General features: G+C 45.1%; 1 protein-coding gene across 1 annotated transcript in view; it reads left to right on the top strand.

Annotated features, from left to right (window-relative positions):
* Positions 1-2,555: 2,555 nt before the first annotated feature.
* The window catches only part of fras1 (Fraser extracellular matrix complex subunit 1), a 168,106-nt gene continuing 146,681 nt past the window's right edge, over positions 2,556-23,980 (top strand). Inside the window, exons 1-2 of the mRNA XM_069523336.1 lie at positions 2,556-3,132; positions 6,569-6,600. Coding sequence (XP_069379437.1) covers positions 3,066-3,132; positions 6,569-6,600 — 99 coding nt within the window. The 5' untranslated portion in view covers positions 2,556-3,065. The remainder of the gene's footprint in view (positions 3,133-6,568; positions 6,601-23,980) is intronic.

Raw genomic sequence — 23,980 nt, 5'->3', positions numbered from 1 at the left:
TACTTTAATTTAATTTAATTTATTATCTCTCTGTTTATTTAAACAATCAATTTAATCGATTTAGTTCATTTATTCAATTAAGTTTTCACTTTAACACCAAACTTTTTATCTCTGGTTTTACTCATTATTCTTTGTGTATTTTATTATTTTATCTTTATTATTTCATATTTATTTACCTGCCTCTGTGGTTTCTTCATTTTCAAATGTATGAGATTAAAAACGTTTCCTCACGTCCCGTTAATACTGTTTTGTCCGTGTGAGGCTGGGTCGTCTTATCAGTTTTATTAGTTTCTACATTTGTACTGTTTTCATTGCTGCTATTCTCTGCAGCACTTTGTGTCACAGTGTTTGCGTTAGCTCATTGTTAGCTCATCCAGCTTGTTTGGTGTCTTTATTAACTGATGTTAACATCCGTCCTCTTGACACCGCACAGGTTGATCTTCAGTTTAATGTGGAGGGAAGTTGGAGCTGTTGTTGGTCCCTGTGGGGAAATCAGGCAGCAACAGCAGCACATGTTAGAGGATGCAGCAGCAGCAGAGGAGATGAGGAAGTAAAAGAAAATAATGTGATTTACTTCAGCGAGTTTCTCCAAGACAAGAACGAGACTTTGACCCTTACAGGCCGGATTCCTGTGCATTATTTTCATCTCATTTAAAGTATTGTAAAGTTGAATGTCTTCCTCAAAAGTCAAAGGGTCAAAGGGTCAAAGGGTTTGAGGTGTTGTTCGTTAGTTCGATCTTCTCAGATCCACAGCCTCTGAGGGGTCTTCAGGAGGTTCCAGGCCTCCCACCAACTTAACTTCCTTCAGAAGTTCAGATTCCATCACATGATATGATCACATCTGATTGTTCCGACACTCATTCCGCAAATGTTCAGCTGGTGAGAGTCTCTAAGAACGTCCATGAGTCTAGAAGAAGAAGGAGTCCTGCTGCTGCTGCTGCTGCTGATGAGGATGACGTGATGATGATGATGACGTGATGATGATGATGACGTGATGATGATGATGATGACGTGATGATGATGATGACGTGATGCCTCCTCATCAAGACTCATGTGATGTTGGTTAAATCGTCTTTAATGAGGAAAATGTGAATTATTCACGTCCTTGTTCACGTTTGCTGGTTTGCTGACGACAGACTGGAGCTCAGAGTTTACCCAAATATTTTAATCTCTCACCGCGTCACTGGGTGCTGGTTATAAATAGTCGGAGGGTGCAGCCGCAGTTAAAGCAGCAGAAATAAAGCTCGTTCAAAAGCAAAAACTGATCTGATCCCTGCTTTTGGCCGAGGACAAAGGGGCTGGGAGGAGATCAGGTTACTGCCATGTGACGCTGAGGAATCTCAGGCCTGCACCGCCTCTGATTTAACATCACACACAGAGCTGCACACGTCTAATAATAAGACTCCAGAAGGTTATCAAACAGGCATCAGCTGAATTAAACACTCTTCACTTATTACAGATGAAAAATAAACCCAGTGGAAACACTCCATGAATGTAAAGTTCTATTAATACACACAAAGGTCACTGAGAAAACTTGACAAAGTCCCAGTGGAGTCGTTAAAGTGACACCATCGCAGATAAAATTAGAAAATACAGCACCCACGAGTCAGATGACCAAAATACTGTAAACTGTATATACACGTAATTAAAATACATGTGTATTATATAACAGAGGTGGCAACAGCAGATACAAATACCATGAAGTGAAATAAAGTCATTTACTTCCACATTTTTGTGACATAAAAGGAAATAGAAATATGATGAAGTGCGTTAAAGTAACAATGAACTGATTCAATAGTATTTTTAAGGCATCAAAAATATAAAATATAGTAGAATATAGATATTTGGTATCTCAAATACAAGTTCTTATATCTGAATCAGAATATTTCAGTGACTAGTTACTAAATCAACACTTTGCAACTTTTTCACCTTAAACCAGCAGCTTGATTAACGAGTATGACGTTTCAGTGACTGTGAGAAAAAAGAAAGTTTCCTCTTTCGTTTCCATTCAGCTACCAGAGGAATATTATGAGCTGAGTGTAAAGATAATATACACAGTGTAAAGTTAATATACACAGTGTAAAGATAATATATACAGTGTAAAGATAATATATACAGTGTAAAGTTAATATACTCAGTGTAAAGTTAATATACACAGTTTAAATTAATATTCTCAGTGTAAAGATAATATATACACTGTATAAAGATAATGCACACAGTGTATAAAGATAATATACAAGGTGTAAAGATAATATACACGTGGTATAAAGATAATATACACAGAATGTAAACAATATGTAAACAGAATATATACAGATTGTATTTGTATTAACCAGAGATCTCCTGCAGTACATCATTTAATTGATGAAAGTATTTTATTCATATAATATATATATATATATATATATTTATGAATATATTGACTTTATATTTCTTCACTAACTCTCCCTCACTTTTGAATCCTCAGGAAGGAGGTGGAGGAGAAGGGGGAGGAGGAGGTGGGACGTCCTCCTTGAGGGAAGGGGGGGGGGGACGAAGAAGAAGAAGTAGAAAGAGAAGAAGAAGAAGAGGAGGAGGGAGGAAGGAGTGGGGGGGCTCTAGGAGGAGAAGAACACCGCTGCACCGTCAGAAGTGAGTTCAAACCTCCGCAGCAGGAGCGCGTAAAGTCCGCTCGTGTGTCCGCCTCCCGTCGTCCTGCTGCTGGAGGAGGAGAAGAAAACACCCTCCACCTTTCCGTCCTCTCGTTCATTCCCCTCATCCGGAGCTCCGTGCTCGACCTGCGGAGCTGAGATCAGGCGGAGACCGGAGGAGACGCTGCGGAGGCGGTGGACTCTTCTGCAGGACCGCGCTGCCTTCCACCCCGGAGCGCAGCGCCCAGGAGCCGGAGCCGGTGCGCCCCGCGACTCCGCTCCTGAGAAACACTGCCCGGATCGATCCCGGCTGCTCCCCGCTCCACCCGCTCCTCTTTAAAATGCTCCCACAGACCCGCTGAACACAGGAACTCTAACACATCGAGTCTCTTCTCCCTGGGATTTGGATTTAATTCGCCCTGTTTGGCTGCGACCATGGCTGGATGGTGGATATTTGCTGGCGCTCTCGCCGGGATCCTCAGCGTCCCCCGGGGGATCTATGGTTGGTATTTCTGGACCTATTTGTCGGGCTGTTATGCGGGTCAGGGGTTATCAGGATTCCACCGTGCACATCAGAACCAGATTTAGATCCACTTCACCAAACCCACAACCTGTCCCGCGTGCACATGCACTGAAAGTTATGGCCCCACTTCCCTCTCCCGGTGGATCACATTGATCCAACCGTGAGTGGGATTCATTCCTCAAGTGGGCACAGTGGAGCTCCCTAAGGGACCCCCTGCTGGGGGCCAGGACCCCTGGGTGGGATCCGGCTGAGCAGGTTTTCATTCCCCCAGGCTGAGAGACAAGAGCAGTTTGTGTGACTCCTGCTGAGATGGTGAATTTAAAGTGAGCTCTCTCCTTTTTTAAAAACATTCTCCTGAATGAAACTCATCATCATCAGGTGGCGATTGAACAGTTTGTGTCCTCCACACTCACATCAGTCAGATTCATCCTGCACTGATTTGCAGCTGCGTGTGAATCTGTGTCGAACTGAGATTTTGAAGGTTTAATTGCATGAAAACAAATTTGAAACATTAAAGTTTGAGAAGAGCCTCTGCCACCAGTCAGACTTCAATTCAACGGGAAGTCTTCGCACTGTTTGATCTGCAAATCACCAAAATCTGCTCTCAGTGAGACCGAAGTCAAGTCAAACTTCAAAGTCCGCTTGTGAAAAGCTGCCGAATCAAAGCTGAGTCACTCTGTGAGTAAACCCGGCGGCTCGGCCTCTGGAAGAAGCCCTGCAGGCTGTCAATCATTATCAGCCCAAATAATCCCTCAGGTGTGTGAGGCTGTGATCTGTGAGAAGAAGATTCTCCTTCAACAAACTGTGGAGAAACTTAAACATCCAAACACGCCTCCTCTGAAATCGATTCTGCTCGTGGCTCTTTAAATTTTTCTTAACTCTGCATCAAACCCCCAGAAGGTCGTCCCCCAGCATGCACTGCAGCCACACTCCCCCCCCATCAGTGGAGTTCATAATGCATGTAGAGATCTGGCAGGTGAACGTTCCTCTGCAGAACCTGAACTTCAGAGTCATTAGCATCATCTCTTCATGTCGGCGTGCGTCCAATCTGCTTGGCAGCGTTTGACTCAATAAAATTCTAACTTTCACGAAGAGAGCGAGAGATGCTCCTTCGCCTTTCTTCCGCCGGAGAAGGAGCACGTTGGCGTCGGCAACCGAGCGAGAGAGTTGAAATGTGGCTGACACTGAGGGGAGAGGATGGATGACGAGGAGGAGATGAACTTTCTGGATAAAAAGTTGGTTGAACGTGGTTGTTTCTAAATAGTTCTCATCCCTGCCTCACTCAGGAGATTACTGACGGACTCAACACTTTAACATAGGCCCTCATGACCTCTGTCCCATGATGCATTGGTCTGGAGCAAGATTTCTTGGCTTGCAGGTCTTTAAATGTCTAAGAAACCTCAAACTCAAGCTCTAACAGCGTTTAGACGAGTAAATATAACATGTCCTCCAGGTTTAAACATAATGACTGACAAATATTCACTCTTATATCCTAAATTTAAAAGTTTTAACTTCCTTTTCACCTGCAAATCACAGTAGAAGTACGAGGTTTCACTTCCCCTGCATCACAAACGGTTAAATCTCCACTTGACGCTTAATAACTGGAGCAAAAAAAAAAAAATCTCTGGCATCGAGGGGCCTCTTTCAGAAACTCCGTCAAATGAACGTTTGTGTGAAATGAAAGAGACTCTGAGGTTAAGGCAGAGAAAGGCTGATTATGGCTGATTGTACAGAGACTGTTTTTATTCGGTTCTATGCAGAGTTTATTCATAATGATCCTCGATATAAGATTATAATTTAAATATGTTAACTTGTTATCTGGAGCTGTTAAAGTTTTATCGTGTTCTCGGGACGTTAAATGTTGATCAGATACAGGATGTAAAGAGCTCAGCTCAGTTTTCTCTCCCTCATCCATATTCACGGCTCCATCACAAGAAAACAGCGTTTGAATTCTCACGATTCTTCATTGAAGAAGCTTCTGGTGAAAATTAGCTTTTGATAAACGAACAACTCTTCAACCAAACCTCCATTTAAATTCTACATGCTTTCAGAATCTTCTGAAAAACTGATCAAATAAATATCCTCAGTCGTGAAGACAAGACCGACTTTAACTGATCTGATTCTTGAATCCAGAATCTTTCGCAAACTAATCACAACATGGTGAACACTCTAAAAACACTAAAATAAAAACACCTTTAACGTATATTAAAGATATTATAATATACGTTTAAAGTTTAAATGTTTTCTCTGAAATGTGCTTTTTGATAATTGATAAATTGAAGATAGTTTTTCAGCAGTTTGTACTGGATCACAGCGAACTCCAACATTTGACGTGTTAATTAATGTCACTAATTGACTGTTAGTTGATAGTTACAAGCTTCAGCAGCAGAGGTTTGATCCACTTCTGTACGTCTGCTGATATTATAGTTCACGCTTTTATTCATTCAGAGACCCGCTCTGTAACTGTACTCTTGTTTTCCTCCCTGCATCGTTATGGTAAATGTTAAACTCTCTCTGCACTTTGCCCTGAGGCGGCTCAGCGAGGCTGCGCTGAGGCGTGCGTCTGCATTTCCTCAACATTTAACCCTCAAATTGAGCAGAGATAATCATCAGCGCCCCGCCGCCCAAAGTCGCAATATTCTGTGGCTTTTTAAATTTCCAGGCGAGTGGAGGGTTGATGATGATGATGATGATGATGATGATGTGCTGAATGTCAACAGCGGTATTGGCTGAATTCTGGATAAGAGCGTTTGGAGAGGTTCAGGTGCCACAGGTGAACACTCAGGTTTTGTAAACTCAGTGTGAGATGTCTTGAAATGAAGTTGTTAGATGCTTCCTGTTGCCAGTAGACTCAACGCACCGAAAACAGAGCAGCTCTCTCCTCTTCATCATTTCGTCTTTTGACCTTTGAGTGAATGATGAATCCATCCATCGAAGGCTAAGATACAAGTTGGGTTTTACCCAGTGAAAGAAATGTAATTGAAGATTGACCGTAAATTTAACTGTAAATAACTTTGAATAAAAAATGCATAAATCCTCACAAATCCAAATCTAAAAGTTGACGGACTCATCATCAGATCTGAATCCCTTCAACATGAGGTCTTCAAAGTTTGAGGATTTCGTGGCTCAGCTTCGAGTCACAGAGACATGGAATATTTCTCCCTGTGTGATTCTCCTGCTGTAAAGACATTAACGACCTCACACACTCGTGACACTTGAAGATTGAAGGGAATTGATTCCTTGTCTCTCTCTCGAGTCTGATCTGCTGTTTGACCCGAGCGTCTGCGGGACTTACACTCAACAGTTTTACATAATCCCTCGGAAAAAAGGGCTTTGTGACATATCAAAAAGAGAAGTGTGATCATGACTGTACTCTCTGATGCTAACACTCTCTCTCTCTCTCTCTCTCTCTCAGGAGCTTGTATCTACGAGGGATCGCTGTACGCGGTAGGTGACCCCACACGTTATCGGCCAGTTGTACCTCTTCATCGCTAGTTGAATTGTCGTCCGTGTGTGCTCACAGAATTACGATCTTCAGTGTGATTGTGGAGCCTGATGGGTATTTTCTCATGTATTATTCACAGGGACATCACCAGGTTTACATGAGTGACGGTTGAATCCATTAAGTGTGTGTGTGTGTGTGTGTGTGTGTGTGTGTGTGTGTGTGTGTGTGTGTGTGTGTGCGTGCTGGGATAGGTGGTAAAAGGCGTACGTACTATCAGTAGGGATTGCTGCACATCCTCCGTTGTCTGAGATGCAGCTGAGAAGATGCGTCTCATCTATAATGCATGTCGGATACTGACTATGTGGACGATAATGGCGATGAGAGAGCTTGATGCGGCTTGGCTCGGCTCGGCTCGGCGGCGGTGGGCCGGGCTGCAGGAGGAGGAGGAGACGCTGACTCCTGCAGCCCGGCCGGTGGAAGGTTGGGATCTTTTTCAAAGTTAGAGAAGAGTTTGTGATGAGATTTACTCCTGGTGGGTCGGCTGGGTGCTGGAGAACATCCAAGATTTTGCTCCGAGATGTGTTTCGTTTCTTCAGACTCAACACGTGGTTGGCAAGAAGGTTGCTGGTTCAGACCCTGTGTGGTTTGCATGTATATTTTTGAATGTGTATTTTATATGTTTTTATTCTGAGGATATAAAATGCAACAGAATCAAGAGAAACATTTATTCTCACTAACATAAAGTCACTGTTACCCACTTTCCAAGATTTTTAACATCACACTTTCACCAATCTTTGTTGTTTAAACTGCACTTCTGAGTTTAGGGTCGACAACCCACACGTCTGTACAACTCATCTGAAGCACAAATATAAACACAAACTTTTTTTTGAATGTTGATGTGTCAAGTGCATTGATCCTGAATTTATGAGGAAGATCTTTGAAATATCTTAAGTTGCAGCAGAGGCACAGAGTTGTGATGAAGTTATTTTGTTTAAGTGGAGAATCGTTGTATCCAGTGAGGGTCTGAGGTGAGTCAGCCTGAAAAGATCTCTTCTCTGCTCTTATTGGTCGAACCTGAGTGAGAAGGAATGAAATTTGCTTCCGTGCACTTTAGAAAAACACCACTTGTGTCTTGCAACAACTGGTAATCTCTCTTAAAAAGCGCTAATCACGGCTCTGAGCGGCAGAGTCGAGGTTCCCAGGCAGAATAAAGAGGAGCTCCTGCTTCGTTCCTGCTGTGTTATCAGCATAATTACAGTAAAGCCTGAAACAGCGAGTGGTGACATATACCTCCAATCCTGTAAATGCACGGGAACACATCCTGCCTTCCCTGCGTTAGTTTTCCCCCTTCGCTTTGAAAACGTGATAATTGTCGGAGCGAGGATGTGAAGGGAGGAACGGTTACGGCGGGAAGATGGGAGGGGGGAGGGAAAAGAGAAGGAGGAAGAAGAGAGGGTTTGTGGGAAAAAAGGAGAAGGCAGAGAGACAGGTGGGACGGCCCTGCATGTTCGGACACAGCTGGGAAAAGGCCCTTGTGGAGTTCAAAGTGAAGAACCTCCCCCAACACCTGGAGTGGTGGGCAGAGAGAAAACAGATTAAAGTGCAGACCTCAGAGGAAGAGGACGCCTCGGGCCTCTGGGTGTTTTGTGGTGAAATCACGAGAGAAAAATCTGCCTTGTCAGACTTCATCCGTTTCCTCTTTCTTCTTTCTCCAGGCTCTTAATTTCTGTATTTGATTAGATTCAGTGTTCGGCTTGATTTACGCCAATAATGACTCCACCAAACCATGAACGCAGATAATTCTGATCATCCCTCACAGCTAAATTCAAAAAGACATAAAGGCACAATCAAACATATGAGGTGACAGCCATTTAAAAACAAAGGTTCTGCATTTTAGGACAGCAAAACAGTATTGTCCCACACTACTCCAAGGTTTTTCCAGTAATTTTAAATTGTTTTTAGACATGGAAATAACCTAAATACTCTTTCATGCATCTCCATGTAACTGATTTTTTTTATCAGATTTATACATTTCTTTCACTCGCACCACACGTTGTATTCACCCACAGTGTTTATTTAAGTGTATGGCTGCAGAGGGGAATGCTGGGAATGTGCAGTGCACGGTCGACTACAGTTACCACAACATTGTTCTTGAATAGAAACTAAAGTGAGCTCATTTAGAGCGGATCCTCCGACAGCTGCCATATGGGAAATCAGACTCAAACTTCATGGCAGCCGGTCAAAATTTCCGATGCCAAAAATCTGTCATTGTTCAACAGTTGGGTCGTTAAACGTTCAGGCGACTGATCGGGTTTTTTCGATCCTTGAAACAAAATGTCAAACAGCAGCTGCAGGAAATTCAGCGTGTGCTCCGCCCACTGTTCGATGGAGGGGACGGCCTGAGCACGACTTCACGGAGATCGAACAAAAAACTGCCACTGCTAGATATTAGATTTGCACTGCTCGTGCTCAAACTGTGGGCTTGCACTCAATTGTTTCGTTGCTTGCACGTCCTGCGCTTCAGCTCTACGAGTCACACTCATGCTGCTTCTATGCGAATTTTTTTGTGGGACAAATCTGTCCCCAACAAATAGACGCCAGGCGTGTTGTTGTGGGTGCTTTAGCTTTACTCCTTTAAGAGTCCTGTACGGGCGGTTACTTTAACCGGGTTCATGCGCTCCCGCCCTCTATGGCGTGAAGGAAAAAACTACAACCCATGGTCAACACAAAGTTGTCCTGTTTCTTTCTCCTGTATTTTATGGGAACAGTTACATCAGTAAAAGTCTTCAGAAAATCCAAAGTGATAAAAACCTGGGTGATTGTAACACGTGTGAGTCAAACAGTGAAATGTAACACAACAGGTCTTCAGTCTATTGTTCTCATGGCTGAAGCAGTTTGTTTTCATCGGACCTTCTCGTCGGGTGCGGAGGTGTTTGACTGATGTTCCACCTCTGCACTGATTCACTGATCAGTCAACTGTCTCCAGCTCTCGTCTCTGTAACCTGAGATCTCAAGTGTTTACGTGTTAAGTGACGTCTTCAGTCGCGTCACCCTCAGGGCGTCCTAAACATCCTGATCAGCTCACGTCGACTTCAACACTTATGTCATGTAATAAACATGGCCACCAGTATGCAGTTAAAAATATGGGTCAGACTGAAGTTAAAGAAGTTAAATTTGAGTAATCTGTTTGATGACGCACGTGAAAATAAGACTCTAGCTTTGATTATCAATCCGAAGCTGTAAATTGCTAAATGCATCTCAATCACTGATGCATCTTTCTGCAGGAGCGCCGGTGGTTTGTGATCACACAGCGGCTCCACAGCGACGATTGTGGGCAGGTTTTTAAATAACCGCCGCTCTTATTGCAGTGGGTCAGCGTGCCACCAGGCCTCAGACACTCTGCTGAAATACGGCACATAGCCCGCAGGGAAGGACGGCAGTGCTCGGCAACATGCAGCACCATGTCCAAGTATATCACCTTCCCCCTCAAGGCTTGAATTCCTGGCATTGCAAGTCGCTGTAACTGAAGGAATCAAACTGTAGGGCACCTTGATTATAGCACCATCATGACGGAGGTCTGGGCTGTAAAATTCCTCTCCATCCATCAGATCAGTGGTAATGAAGAAAGACAGCGACATTAAGTAATCTGCTTTCAGCCTCTGTCTGTTTGTCCTCCACTTCCTCTCGACGGAAGGTTGGGACGTGTTCCAAGAAAGAGCACATTAAATGTTAGCATGGGTCAGGACACAAGCAAATCCAGGATTGTTTCTATTAACTATAACTTTAACATTGTCTTTTGACATTTTCTCCAATTTCCCAGAGAATAATTCATAGATCGGGATGTAAAACCTCGGAGAAACTAAAATCCACGAGTGTGTTTATTTTGGAGTGGCTCCATTGAATGAGCTCCAGTGTATTCCAGTTTATGTTTTTGAATATCATGAATTAACCAAACTTGTCATGGGCATGAACACTTGAACAAACACCAGTCTGACCTGAAATGACAGAAACCATCTTTAAAGTTTATTTCAAATGTGCTTTGACGATTTAGATTTGGTCCCTGTCCCATCTGCTAACACGGAGGAGGCGGGGTTTTATGGAGGATCGGGACGCTTTGGCTTCGTGTTTGGGGAGCCGTCATGTCGTCCATCTTTATTTACAGTCTCCGGTCGGGGGGGCAGATCCAGACTCTCTTGATCACAGCAGCTTTCCAGAGCTCACTCCACTGCAGCGGCTTCAAATGGGGCTGATGCTAAATGTGTCGTTCAGGATGGTTAGATGTGTCGTGGGGGGTGGTGGGGGGGGGTGGTCTGTAGCATTTTGTCCCATGCGGAGCAGTGAGCAGCTCTAATCCAGACAGCTCTCAGTGTGTAGCTGTTTCTAAAAGCATCACAAATGTGGATTGTTGGAGAAAAGCCTCTTTAACTCCACCCGGTGGGACTCCAGTGGCAAACATCAAACCTGCTGAGGTCGTGACCACGTTGTCAATCGTGCTCACATCACCGCACATGAGCAGAAATAAAAGAGGCGGACGAATCAGGAGATAAGAATTTCATTTAGCCTCTTTGAGCCACTGTGACGTCTCTGCACCAGGTCTCCGCTCTGCAGATTTCTCTGGATTTACGTCGAGCGAAAAGGATCACGTGTCATTTCCATTTGCTGAAACGGCTGCGACGTATAAATCAGCTCGTAATAAAATATGTAACATTCCAGCGCTGGACGAGACAACGCAGATTAACACCTCCACCGGTCCCACAGGGATGATGAGGCCCTCCGGTTTTGGACGTGTAAACGATGTATTCCACACGAAGACGGCTCCGGATCGTAAAAAGTAACAAAGCGAGTCCTGGTGGCCCTGGGAGGGCGGAGACGTCGGCCATGTTTTCACACCGTCACTTGTTTGCCTGAGGATGTTTGCTGGATGTCACCCCCCCCCTTGTCTTTGTGACTGTGACCTCTCACGTTTCAATTTAGTGAAGGTGAGTTTGTCGTCAGTTTAACACACGATCAGTTCAGTTCAATTAGTGCGAGTTATTAATTAACGTGCGGTGAAGCATCTGTGGAACGGCAGTTAAATAGTTGACTGGAGCTCGTCTACAATTTACAAGTGACCTAACCGCCAGTCAGAAAGTCATCTGGATCGCCCCCTGCTGGCTGCAGCGGCTGCAGTATGGATCATAAACGTGGCCTCCTCCGTGTTAGCAGACGGGACTCGACCCAAACTAAAAAGTCAAAGTATACGTTAAATACATTTTTCTCAGAGATGGTATCTGTCGTTTTAAGTAGTGCTTAATTTTTGTTTTATAATGAAACTCGCAGGACAAATTACAATATGACTAGAATGCGACTTTATAAAAAAAACACCCTCATCAGCAAACTTCAAGTATATCTGATGACTCATTTCAACTGTTCAAGGTTCTGCCGAGTTTTTAAAGCGTCATCAGAACGTCTGGCGCACGTGAAATGCTCGACGGCGTCGATGCACCGTCTCCCAGGGAAAAATAGTTCTGCAGAATATTTGCAGTCGCCGTCAGAAAAACAATCTCAGCAGTGAGTCTGACTGCAGCTGCCCGACACGCTCACAACTTGAGTTGACGACTCTGAGTGAAGGCAACAAAAAAAAAAAATAAAAAGAATGAAATTAAATGGAGAGTACAGTGAAGGCAGATACAGTGAGCTCTTTGAAACCAGCCTATCTCTGAGTCCCTCTGTGCTGAGGAGGAATTCTTCGTACCAGTGGGGGTTTGGACGGTGAAGTATGACATTAAAAGCTCTAATAGGATCTGACTGCTGGTGGACAGACTATGTATATTAGTGGAAACTGGCTCTTCCGAGGCTCCTCGGTGGATTAACTGTGGTGATAATTCCTTTGTGATGACTGCGTCACCGCTGACTGGTTTTCACGTTCGCGTTTTCCCCCGCGGGGCGCCAAACCACCCATGTGATCAGAGGAGAAGCCAAATCAGGCCTCAAGTGTCCCCCGAGGGAGGAGACGTGCAGCGCTGACACACTTCAAGGCTGCAGGAGGGAGCCGAGGGGAGGAAAACAGAAAAACACCGAAACTGGGCGAAAGATCTGAAGGCGAGGGGGAGAAGAGGCGAACACGGCAGAGAATGTCATCTTTTAGAGGATGACAGTCTGGGACGAAGTAAAGGTGGGAAGGAGGATGTCTGACAGCAGCTCGGCTTCACCTCGGTCCCGTGAGAAAGAAAATATGTGTCAGCGTTGGCTCCTCTCAGCCTTTTAAGCTCGGGACAGGTGAGGTCACCTGCCTGATGAGAGAGAAGGAGGTGAAACAGAGAGAAACTGCAAATGAAACTGTGTGAAAGGTGAACAACTTCTGAATAATCTGCGTAGATCAAGAGCTTGTTTTTAATTTGCAAAACGGTGACTTTGGAATCAGCCTCTCACATTTTTACAATAAAATAATAACCTGTGTGAATTTATTTACAGTAAATATCAACCCTTTTGAATCTATTGTTATTGTCTTGATGGTAGCGATGAGGCTGGTTTTAGAGTGAGACAGGAGGATCGTCTCTTCTAATGCAGAAAACCTTCACACTCTTCCTCTTTATTCATTTCCCTTTGTTTTGCTTCTGCTGTTCGGGCTGCAACGAATTACTGTCATTATATTCCCCAGAGCCCAGGTGGACGTCTTCAGATGTTTTGTTTCGAGACGGTTAATAATAATATTCATATTCTGTAGTATTCTACATTCAGTAATATTCAGGTGACTGTCAGTCAGTGGTGGACGCAGCACATTGTAAAGCTGAAGTGAAGTAGACACATTACACATGTTTGTTTAAAAGCAAATCATTTCTTATGTAAAAGTAAAAACAAACTCAGACGTGACAAGAGGAGACAACAGCTGCAGATTAAACTCAACATCTGTAAAGACATCGACACAGTTCACTCTGTTCATAAGAAACATCAGGATATGAGGGTTTGTCTCAATTCTAAGATCATCACCGTGAGATAATTAGTGAAACAGAGATTAAACCGTAGTGCGTGTTGTCTGTCAGAGCTTCAGACTCTCTGGCCTCAGCTTTCATGCCATTTAAACTCAGTTGGAGGTCGCCGTGCGTTCGGAGCTCAGCGTCATCGTGACATGAAAAGAGAAAAACGTCTTGAAGCTCCGGCTCAGTCTGGGCGGTGTTGAGCTTCATCTTCAAACGCCGTCACTGTTGCAGCCAGGTGAAGGATGAAGGCGGGTTTTCAGAAGCAGACTCAACTTAAAAACCTTCATGGAGTTCGTTCTACCTGTAGCCAGACTTACCGAGTGTTTTGTTCGGTTGATTCTGGATCCTGATGTCTCCAGCACGTCCTGTTCCTCCCCGTTCTTCCTCTGCAGAGGTTCCCCCTGCTCCTGCGGTGTTTGAAGTTCCCCACATGACGAAGTGAGCGTCGGCCGCACTGATATCAGGAGAATAGGGGCTTTTCAGAAGCACCGGGGCCCAGGACACACAGAAATAGATCATTTGAGGACTTGCGATTCACGGCTCTACCACCCTCTGAATTATTAAGTGGCCCGAGGCTGTGAAGTGCCTACACTGGCTGCTCTCTTCAAGATGCTTTTAAAGCTAAACTGCCTCTTGCATCTTGAATCCTGTCGGACTTTTGAGCCAGAGCAGCAGCTTCCCATTTGTTTTTTCTCGAGGGACGGAGTTGTGCGGTGCAGTGTTGAACCGGTGTTTTATTTCCATCCTGTCCATCACTTCTGTAGAAGCCCGAAGGTTTCAATGCACGCTGAGACATATTCAGTCAGATTCCACAGGTGATAAGTCTCGTTCCTCATCGTCTCTGAGGTCACGTTCCAGCTTGGTTAACTGCCAGACTCAGTTATCGATCTGTGAAGTTGTGGGATGAAGTTCAGTTCATGTCTGTCCCGCTGCAGAGACGTCTGAAAGAAATGTGCAGCTGGATTATGTTGAATTAATCTGCAGCATAAATTGAGCCTGGTTCCATTTTTCTTTTTTTGCCGGACGACTTTCTTTCAGCCTCCTCTGAGTCGGGGTCCCTGCTGTGCCCACGCAGTCACACTGCAGTGAAGGAGGAGGCCATTTTTTAAAAGGCTGGTGCTAATGTTGGTTTACGTTACCTGAGGGGAGGAATAAAAGAGGAGAGCGAAGACAAACTGCAGAGGGATGGGTCACAAGTCGGCCTCGTTTGATTAAAAGCATTAATCAGAGTATTAGAAACTTATTTTTTCCATCTCCTGTTGTAACGCCCCCTCACAGGGCCCTGAGGCGGAGTTCGAGACCCCGCACCAATCCTCCGCAGCACTTCTGAGGGTAAATCAGAGCCCACCATGCTCCCTCGGCTGGAACTAAGCTCTTTTCTTTTCCCACCAGCTCTCCGCAGACAGGCAGAGCCAGAGTGAAGTGGTGCAACCTTTGGCAAACACCCAGCCGCCGGGCTAATGGGCAAACAAACAAGCTCGCCGCTCCCCTTCCCCATCAGCCGTCTCCTCCCCCGCACCTCCAGGCCATCCGGTGGTGGCTTTGACAGTTTCATTGCAGGAGGGTCCGGGAGGTCGTGGGCCTTTTGTCTCTCACTTCATTCGGAGTGTTTGATGCCCAGCTCCCCATTCAGCCCAGTTTGCTCCTTATCTGTACATACCAGCCTGCAGCCCCCCCGAGCTCCGGTTGGTCTTTCTTGCTCCGCTTTTCCCTGCGTCTGTGCCTGCAGGCTCACGGGGCAACAAGTGTTTAGACAGAGAAGCGTTAAACTGATCCGCGCTTTTGTCCCTCGCTGCTCAGGCGGCCGTGTTCGCACACGCCGCAGATCTCAAACCTGCTCTCCACCCCCCGAGGGGTACCCTGCGGTTTTCTGTCCTGAATGCAGGAAGAGGAACGAGACCATCTTCAGGGACAACAACTCTGAAAATTAATTCTTCGGTCCGTGAGAAAAAAACTGCAGGAATTCAAAGAGCTGTGAAGACACAGAGCTCCGGGGAGGTTTCTTCATATTTGGGAGAAACTTATTGATGGTTTGAGTTACAAAATGAAACTCGGTTCATTATAAAAACAAATCATCATTCATGCTGTGAGGCCACAGCGGCTCTCAAGTATCTGTTAAAAAGCACCAAGAGAAATATACGTCTAAATTTCATTCTCATTTCTTTTTTGTTCCCGGTGGGTTTATACAAGTGGCTGAGAAACAGAAATCTGCTTTTCCTTGTTTAACATGCGGACGACAAGATGCTGTAATTAGCTCATCTGCAAAGAAGCACAAGAAGCTTCGTGCCACACAGCAGGAGGACTGTCACAGTGTTTTAAAAACATTTTCAGTCAAATTCAATGTTTGAATTTTCCGAAATTACATCTCTGGTGTGGTTTTTGACAGAAAACTTGATTTTTTGAGCTTTTATTTTCAAGAGCTTCTTTTTCAAAAACACATCAACGATATTCAGGGAAGATTCTGACATTACAGAGTAAAACATTTCCATTACTGATATGTATGAAAATTGGCAATGATTCCCAAGATGTGGCTTTCAGACTCTTATGACAAAGAAATGTAGTTTAACCATCAACTTTAGTACAAATAACTATAAATAAAAAAAACACATTGAATTTTGAATTGTGAAAATAACTTTTATTGCAGAATGTAATCATAGATACACGTAGTTTGTTGGATTGAAAAGTTTTCATATTCAAACATAAACACAGATACTGTTGTACCTGTGATGGTTCCACTGGTGGAGGTGCCTTCTTCTTCCTCCGTCCTCTGTCGGAGCCGTCATTGCTTGTCATTCGCAGTGATTCACACTCAGTCCGCTCCTCCTCCTCCTCCTCTTCCTCCTCCTCCTCCTACTCCCCCCTTGTTTTTCTTTTCTCTGGTCCAACCACGAAGTCAACCTCTGGTCAACCACATTTTCCTTTGTGTCTGTCTGGATAATCGATGAAGCAGTGAGGTGAAACCAAAGAGGCTGCCGGCAGAGTGAGGTGAAAGGTGGAAGCATTCTGGAAAAAAACAAACCACAGCTTCAGAGGTCAGGTTTATTTTAGATTCGGGGATGTAACTACAGTCGACCGATGTTTTCTATACTCTCTAGACTCCGGGTCTGGAAAGTGAACGTGAAAAATCTTCTCTAATGACCAACAGAGGGCGACTCAACTTGTAATTATCTTTTCTTATCAAAGCTCATTAATTGAAATCATGAAAAATGTAAAAAAAACTCCCAGAGATTTAAAGGTGAGCGATATAATTATGCCTCAGTCTGTCAGAGAGATTTTTTATGAGTGCGTTGTGATCATCTTTCAGTCTGTGCTCATTAAACAACACCTCGTACTAAAAGGAGCCTGGTGGATTCTCCATCAATAATCTAGAGCTGACGATGACAGGTATGGACGGATGTTTGCCTCGGGGGGGGGGGGGGGGAGAAACGAGTGGGAAGCCAGGCCCGGCGATGACTTCATTTCCCGCACTTACCTGGACGCTGCTGCTTCCCTCAGCAGAAAACAAAGACGGCTCACCTCTTCACCTCGACCCCACAGGATGCTGGGATTATTCTACAGATCCTCCCACGAGCAAATCCAGGCTCGCGGACCGCCTAAGAAAATATGAACCCCTGGTTGAAGCAGTATCGGTGAAATCTGCGGCTGCGATTGGCAGATAGATGTTGCTTCCTGTTTCCTGGCCTTCCGCTGAGTCTTCAGAGTTCAGCCGCGTGTGCATTTGCATTTTTTTGTTGAGATTTTGAAACAAAAACCTTTATTGTACGGTAGACAGATGATGGACACGGCGTGAAGACTTGTCTCCATCTGCCAACACTCCAATCTCTCCCTCCGTTCACTCGCTCAGCATTTCCTCCCATCATTAAAAGATGTTTTCTGCATAGCGAGCGGAAACCGGAGACAATTTAGACACTTACAGATCGTCAGGTGTCGACTGTTTGAAGACAGTAACAGCTAAAGTTTACACCGACAATTCTGATGTTCAAAACAAACGGCAGAAATAAGTCGTCATCGAAACAGGGTTCGTAAAAACACCATGGAGGCCGGCGAGTGTTTTCAGCAGCTTTTTTAAAGTTTCTTACCTCGGTCCTTTCAATCCCGACACTTCATGATGTTCCGTTGCCGCTTGAATGGAGAAGGATGGAATTTGTGTCTGGGATGGTAAATTGTTGCAGAGGTTGAGGACGTGGGCGGAGGGACTTCATCGCCTCGGTGATGATGTTGGTGCACGTTAATGGGTTTTTGTCGGTAACATGATTTGTGTTTTTTCCTCTTAAGCTTCACCAGAACCTGAAGTTTGTCCTGAATGTGATCCTCACACATGGTCGGGGTGAAGTTTGAAGTTTGAAGACTTAGTTCGTTGGCGGTCGTGTGTGTGTGTTTGAAGAAGCACTTCCAAAGTCAAAGTTTTCACGACTCTCTTTTCTTTACCAACCTGCACTGCTACGTTTTCAAGATGACAAGAGGACAAACCTCTAATGTCCACCGTTTTCAGTTGGCAGCCTGTAATCCACTGACCTTTTACTGGTGTTGAAAGAAAGACACTCATCTTAAACTGGCCGCACTCTCTGCCGTGTTTGAGTGATCTTTGCCCTCTAGTTAGAGAAGGAACAGGCCTCAGCTTGTTTTATTACAGGCCCGTCTGAGGTGAAGACTAAAAGCTTCTGTGACTTTGTTTTGCCTGAGAAAGGAACTCAGCGAGCCCCGATGGTCTGACGGCAGCTCTCGGGGCGTGATCGATGTCCGCAGAGGTTCACGCAAACATCCCGACTCCAGAAAACATTGACTTTGCGTCGGATCCATAATCCAGACTTGATTTCCAGCGAGAACAAGAGCTGACACTGTGTTTGACCCCCGGTGTGAGGCGACAGACGACGTGTGACTGAATGAGGACGTTAAACTTTTGTTTTAACAGTCTCCTCATTGTCCGCACGACGAGTCTCTTTTGTCTCCGTCATTACTTCGGGCCGTAAAGAGCGTGAGATTAGCGTGACGGCGGCTACCAGAAAAAAAGAAGGGCATTGTTTGAATTCCTGTGACTGCTTGAGAGAGGAACTCGGCAGCACACCGAGAAGTTTCATGTGAGTGTTTGCTGTGTAAACATCTCGCTCGTTTCACCGCAGCGTCGAACAAGAGATCTGTCGTCCGCTTCGAAGCGACAGCCAGTTTGAGGAGAGGCGTGAAAAACGCGTCCTGGAGCCAGAACATGGAACTAATTTGTGATGAGCTGGCGAGCACGAGCGACGCAACATGAGCTGTTTGCCGTGAAGAACATCAAATGAACTCATTGCAATTTTGCTGTAATGTGAAGTTGCGTAGATCTTATTGCATTCATGTAATTTCATTCCCATGTTCCATTCTTCCTGCTCTGTTGCCTCTGTGGCTGAGTCAGCCGTTTCAGCTCGGTGACACCTGCTGGGCGCGTGACAGCTCCGTCACGCGCCCAGCAGGTGTCGCCCAGCAGGTGTCACCCCCCCCCAACACTGCTGCTCAGCGGGGTGTCGGTTGTTTTAGTGCCACAGAGACGAGCAAACAAAGTTCTTCCAGCGGGGAGAGGGTCAGGAAACAGGCTCCCGAGTTAAGTGAAGGGATTTTTGGACGACGACCTGGTGCGTCAAAGACTTTTAATTTCATGAAACCTCGGGAAAACCTCTCACAGGGAACAAATGGAGAACTTTGTTTTCCACCAGCGCTGAAGTTTGATTATCAGCAGCCTCAGAAAACATGGAACGAGCATCATGAGGAGGAGCGGACTGCAGTGAACACCACTGGCACTAAATTCAGTGGTCATCAGGTTTCAGGGTTGTGCACGCGACCTTTAACCTTATCAACGACCATCTGGTTACTGGCTCTTCATTCGTAACATCAGGCAGTAAAGTCCGTCACCTCCTCCTCCGCTCCCTCAGCTGTACATCGACTCTGGTGCAGATCCTGTGGTGCAAAGCTGTGATGATCTTGACAGTTGGATGCCAAAGTCTGAGTGAAGTAAATAGAGGGAGGCACTATTCTTGTCTTCACAGGGTTAAAACGCCACCAATAAGCCCGGAGGGACAATAATAGAAGGCAATTACTGCTCGCCAGTGACCCGCGCCTCCCACGTCTGAGCACGACGACATGGGTATCCTTTATCTTGTCCACTGGAAATAGCACATCGCCTGCCGCGCCTCCCGCTCGCCGCTCGGCCTCAGCAGAGCTTTCAAACCTCCGCTGGCGACGGGTGTAGAAAGGTAAACACAGTCTCACGGCTCCCCCTTCGCCTCCTCCTCCAGGCTCAGAGGCCCAGCAATCATTAATCTATAGCGTAAACAGTGCCAGAGCATCCCAGAGCAACTTCGACCAGGCCTATCCCTCCTCCTCCTCATCTTCCTCACCTTCCGCCTCCTCCTCCTCCTGCTCCTGTGCTACGTGCTTAAGCTCCTCTCCACCCACCCTTCACATCTGCCAGAGCAAAGGTGGAAAGGACGTTTGTTTAAGCGCTGCAGAAAATGGTGTTGTATTTCATCCGGCGTCTTATTTCAGGCTTTTACATCACAAATGGAAATTAAAGGAAGACGAGAGCGGGAGGAAGAAATGTATAAATAAACACAAATAAATGATTTCATATGATCGATATCGTCAAACATAGACTCTCTGCAGGGTCCCTGGGTGGTGTCCAGGGTTTAGAGGGACCACGTCAGGGCCGGGTGTGCTCGGGGACGGGTTGGAGAGGTTTGCGGGGTCCCTGATGATACCAGGGGCGCGAGACGGGCTGTAAATTTTCCAGAGGTCTGCAGCAGGGGCAGGAATGGAGCTTGAAATTTTGCCAGTGTCCGCCCACTGATACTTCTGAGAAAGGCTCAGACTGGAATTACTGACCGACCAATATATCAGTCAGGCTTTACTGGACCCCACCTCTGACTACATCACTGCTTTACCCCACATTTCTTCTTCTATGACCAAAACTATGAAAATAAAACATTACTTGTAAATTTCCTTTTAGGTAGAAAAACTCCTTTTCCTGCACCGGGTTTTTACACAGTAGTAGAAAAATCTTATAGTAATAAAAAAAAATCTTATAATCCCTTACTCTTCCAGTGAATGTGCAAGGCAAGCCAAACTAAGCTCCGAAAATATCATTAATATAATCATTATTTTCTTCTTAGGTCCCCCTTCACATATTTATTTCCTTCTTCTCATCTCTCTCCACTTATTTATCTCATCTTTCTCTTCGTGAGATTCTCCAAAACTGATGATACCAGAGTTTTTTCACCCAACGACAAAACGGAGCTCTTGGTGTTTAGTGCCAGTCTTCATGTCTGATGCTAATAGAGTTGCACTTTCTGCTGCGTCTTTGAAACACAAATTACACGTTGTGCGTCCTCAAAGCCGGGAGAGTGTGCTTGATGTGAACTGTGTTATCTGAACATGAGGGTCCAAGTGCAGCACCTAATTTATGACTGTGCGACTCGCTGCGTGTGTGAACGTGTTTGTCGAGACACCGCGTGTAGCGTAAACACAAACCTGAGGCAGAGCACCGCTTACAGAAACACGCACGTTACCTGGGTTAAGCCTTTACTAGAAAATCTGAAGAAATAAAACAAGATCTATCATTTTTGTTCATTTTTTAAAGTTAAAATCAAAACATCGTCCTTTCCAGTCGCCGCTCCACACTCCTCTGCTGCTTTTATCCGTTCTGTGCCGACTCGAACTTTGTTTTTCCAGCAGTCGTCTCCTGTGGTTCGAATAAAGACACACGAGCCCTCATGCTACAGCCATCTCCAACCTGAATAATGCATCCTGTGGCCTGCTCTCTGCTAACGTGTAGACACATGCAGTATATGCATCAGAGGAGGATGTGTGTTATGCGAAGACGGAGCGGGGTGGCCGCAGAGGCTTGCAGCTCCTCCCACTACTCCAGTTTCTGTTTGGCCATAATTTCACAGTTTCTTTGAAAAAAAAATGAAGAAACTAAAATTGGCAGACACGAGCACTCGTCATCATCTCTTATTTGTTGTGTGCCCCCCCCCCTTCTTCTTCTTCGTGTCTCCACAGCAGCTTGACGACCCGCTCTTTTTATTTTCTGGTGAGGAATGTGGTTGTTCTTTGTGCATCCCTCTTCTGGCTCAGGTCTGCGTTGGCCGATGGCCAAACTCCCCTGTGAGTTGAGACCATGCAGAAAAAGCCTCTGATACAAATCTTCAACAACAAGAGCTCTGTGGCTTCATCTCGCACAAAATCTCCTTCTTATCTTTTCAGTCTTTTCACCTTTGCTGGGCATGAAAGCATAATCTCATCTTTTATCCAGCTTCATGAAGGACAGTGAGTGAAATGGAATATTTTTGACGTGAATTAAATCCAAAGTCTTTTATCTAGTTCTGCTGTTATGTGACATGTTTCCATACAAAGTGCTGATTCGTTTTTAAATAATACATGTTTTCTACTAAGTCTCTTTTTGTCTCAATCAAAAGAAGCTCTCCTTGCATTTTTCAGCAAAGTGCAGCTGAATCAGAACAAGGACAAACAGAAAAACATCAGACGTGTAATGCACTGGAACACACTTATTGATCTGTAGCCTTCACAACAGCACAGAGGCCTTTTAACACAATCGCGTCTCCATCAGAGTCAATAGACCCAATTTTTCATTTTTCTACAGAGCTAAAATTCCCAAATGTTACATGTAAACACAAGCTGTGCTACGAGAGCTTTGTTTAAAAGAAATACAAATATAAATTCAGGCTTGATACCCAGGCCGCCATGAAATAATCCACAATTTGACCCTGTTTTTGAAAGAAAGATCAAAAACGTGAATCATAAAACAAAGAGTTTCTGGAGCGCAGGTTGATATATTCATGTAGTTTTTCCAACCAAAACCAGAAAGTATTTTATTTATCTTAATATAAAACAAGAAAAGCAGTTAATCTTCAAATGGAATTTCTTAAAAGCTGGAACCACACATTTCTTCTCACACATTTTTCCTGATATTTTATCTGATATTCCAGATATGCCGCTCTTCACTGATCACCGGCTGTCGTCTCCAACAGTGTTTAGTGCTTCATGAGCATATTTAAAACTTTGAAGTTTCTCTCCAACCTTTTAAAGATTAGAGAATCTGTTCATTTATTTCTCTCACTTGGGCTAATTCTCCCCTGCACAAGCTTTTCTGATCTCAAACCCCCCCCCCCCCACACCCTCATAGCCTGTGAGAACAGCCCTCGCGACACTAAACAGCGAAAGGAAACACATGACGAGCAGTTCAAGTTGCACCTACAGATATTTCACAGTGGGAGAGCTGCTCTGCAAACAGCCACTTCAGCTCTCAATGCTGCAATTAGTGTTCAGAGTGCAGCGGCGGCGGAGCAGCCGAGGTGTAGAGTGGGGCGTTAACGCAGCAGTGCAACATCTGGACCTGGAGGCTGAAGTCGACTCCACTGTAATTTGGAACAACGGTAAAAACAAGGAGAGGGGCATTAGTCGGCCGAGTCGTTCATCTCTCTGGCATGTGAGGGTGAAAAATACAGGTCGGCTGTAATCGGGTGGGAAACAGACGTCTGTTTGGACAAAGTGGGACTAGATTATCTACCTGGGAAAAAAAAAAAAGTAAGTCCAAGGGCAAGTAGGTCACAGACGCTGGAGGCGATGTGTTCCTGCTGTATGCTTCTCAATGTATCGCTGGAAGAGCTGCGATCAATGCTGGTATTGATCCGGGCTGATAATAGCCTGAATAAGAGGCCGATTACAGGCAGCCTGGGGTTGTAATGAAGAACCTGCAGAGGAGCAGCAGAGGCCTCCCGCTCACTTTGGTTCCCGCTTATGAATAGAAGAAATAAGAGCTTCCCATGGAGATCATTACTCTTCAGGCGGTGGACGAAGAGGGCCACTTAACATGGCTGCTCCTCTGTCTGCAGGGACCGATTCTGAGCCTCGGTTGGTGGACAAAGTACACGGGGTTGATGCTCGAGCTCCGGAAACGCTTTGGATGTCACCAAACCAGTTTTCAGACATAAACTTCAGGAACAGACTTTTTTTTTTCACGGCAGGAAAAACTTCAGAGAATGTCCAGAGCAACTGATTCAGACATTTGCGTTCTCACATACAGCCCCGCAGTACATTTTCAGGATATTATCCGGAGTTCAGTGCAGTTCTGGAAGCAGTATTATCATCTAGTACTCCCTTCCACTGGAGATATCTCCACTTCTGCCCAATTGTCCTGCCTGTATTGAGCTGCGTTCACACGCCACTGACTTCCGGACATTTTCCAGAGTTGCTGTACGTGAGAGCGCAAATGTTATTGGTGACGCTTCTCACACGCGACAGAAGTGAAACCGGAAAAATAGAAATATCTCAGGATGAATAAGAGGAGACAACTCAGAGCTTCCGAAATTAAAAAAACTAAATAAAAATGTGTAAACGGCGACAGTGGAGATTGAAATTAAACTCAATTGTTAAA

Source organism: Paralichthys olivaceus, chromosome 4, assembly GCF_024713975.1.
Source record: "Paralichthys olivaceus isolate ysfri-2021 chromosome 4, ASM2471397v2, whole genome shotgun sequence".
Lineage (NCBI taxonomy): Eukaryota > Metazoa > Chordata > Actinopteri > Pleuronectiformes > Paralichthyidae > Paralichthys > Paralichthys olivaceus.
Note: the sequence above shows the minus strand (reverse complement) of the source record. Positions and strands in the feature narration are given on the sequence as shown.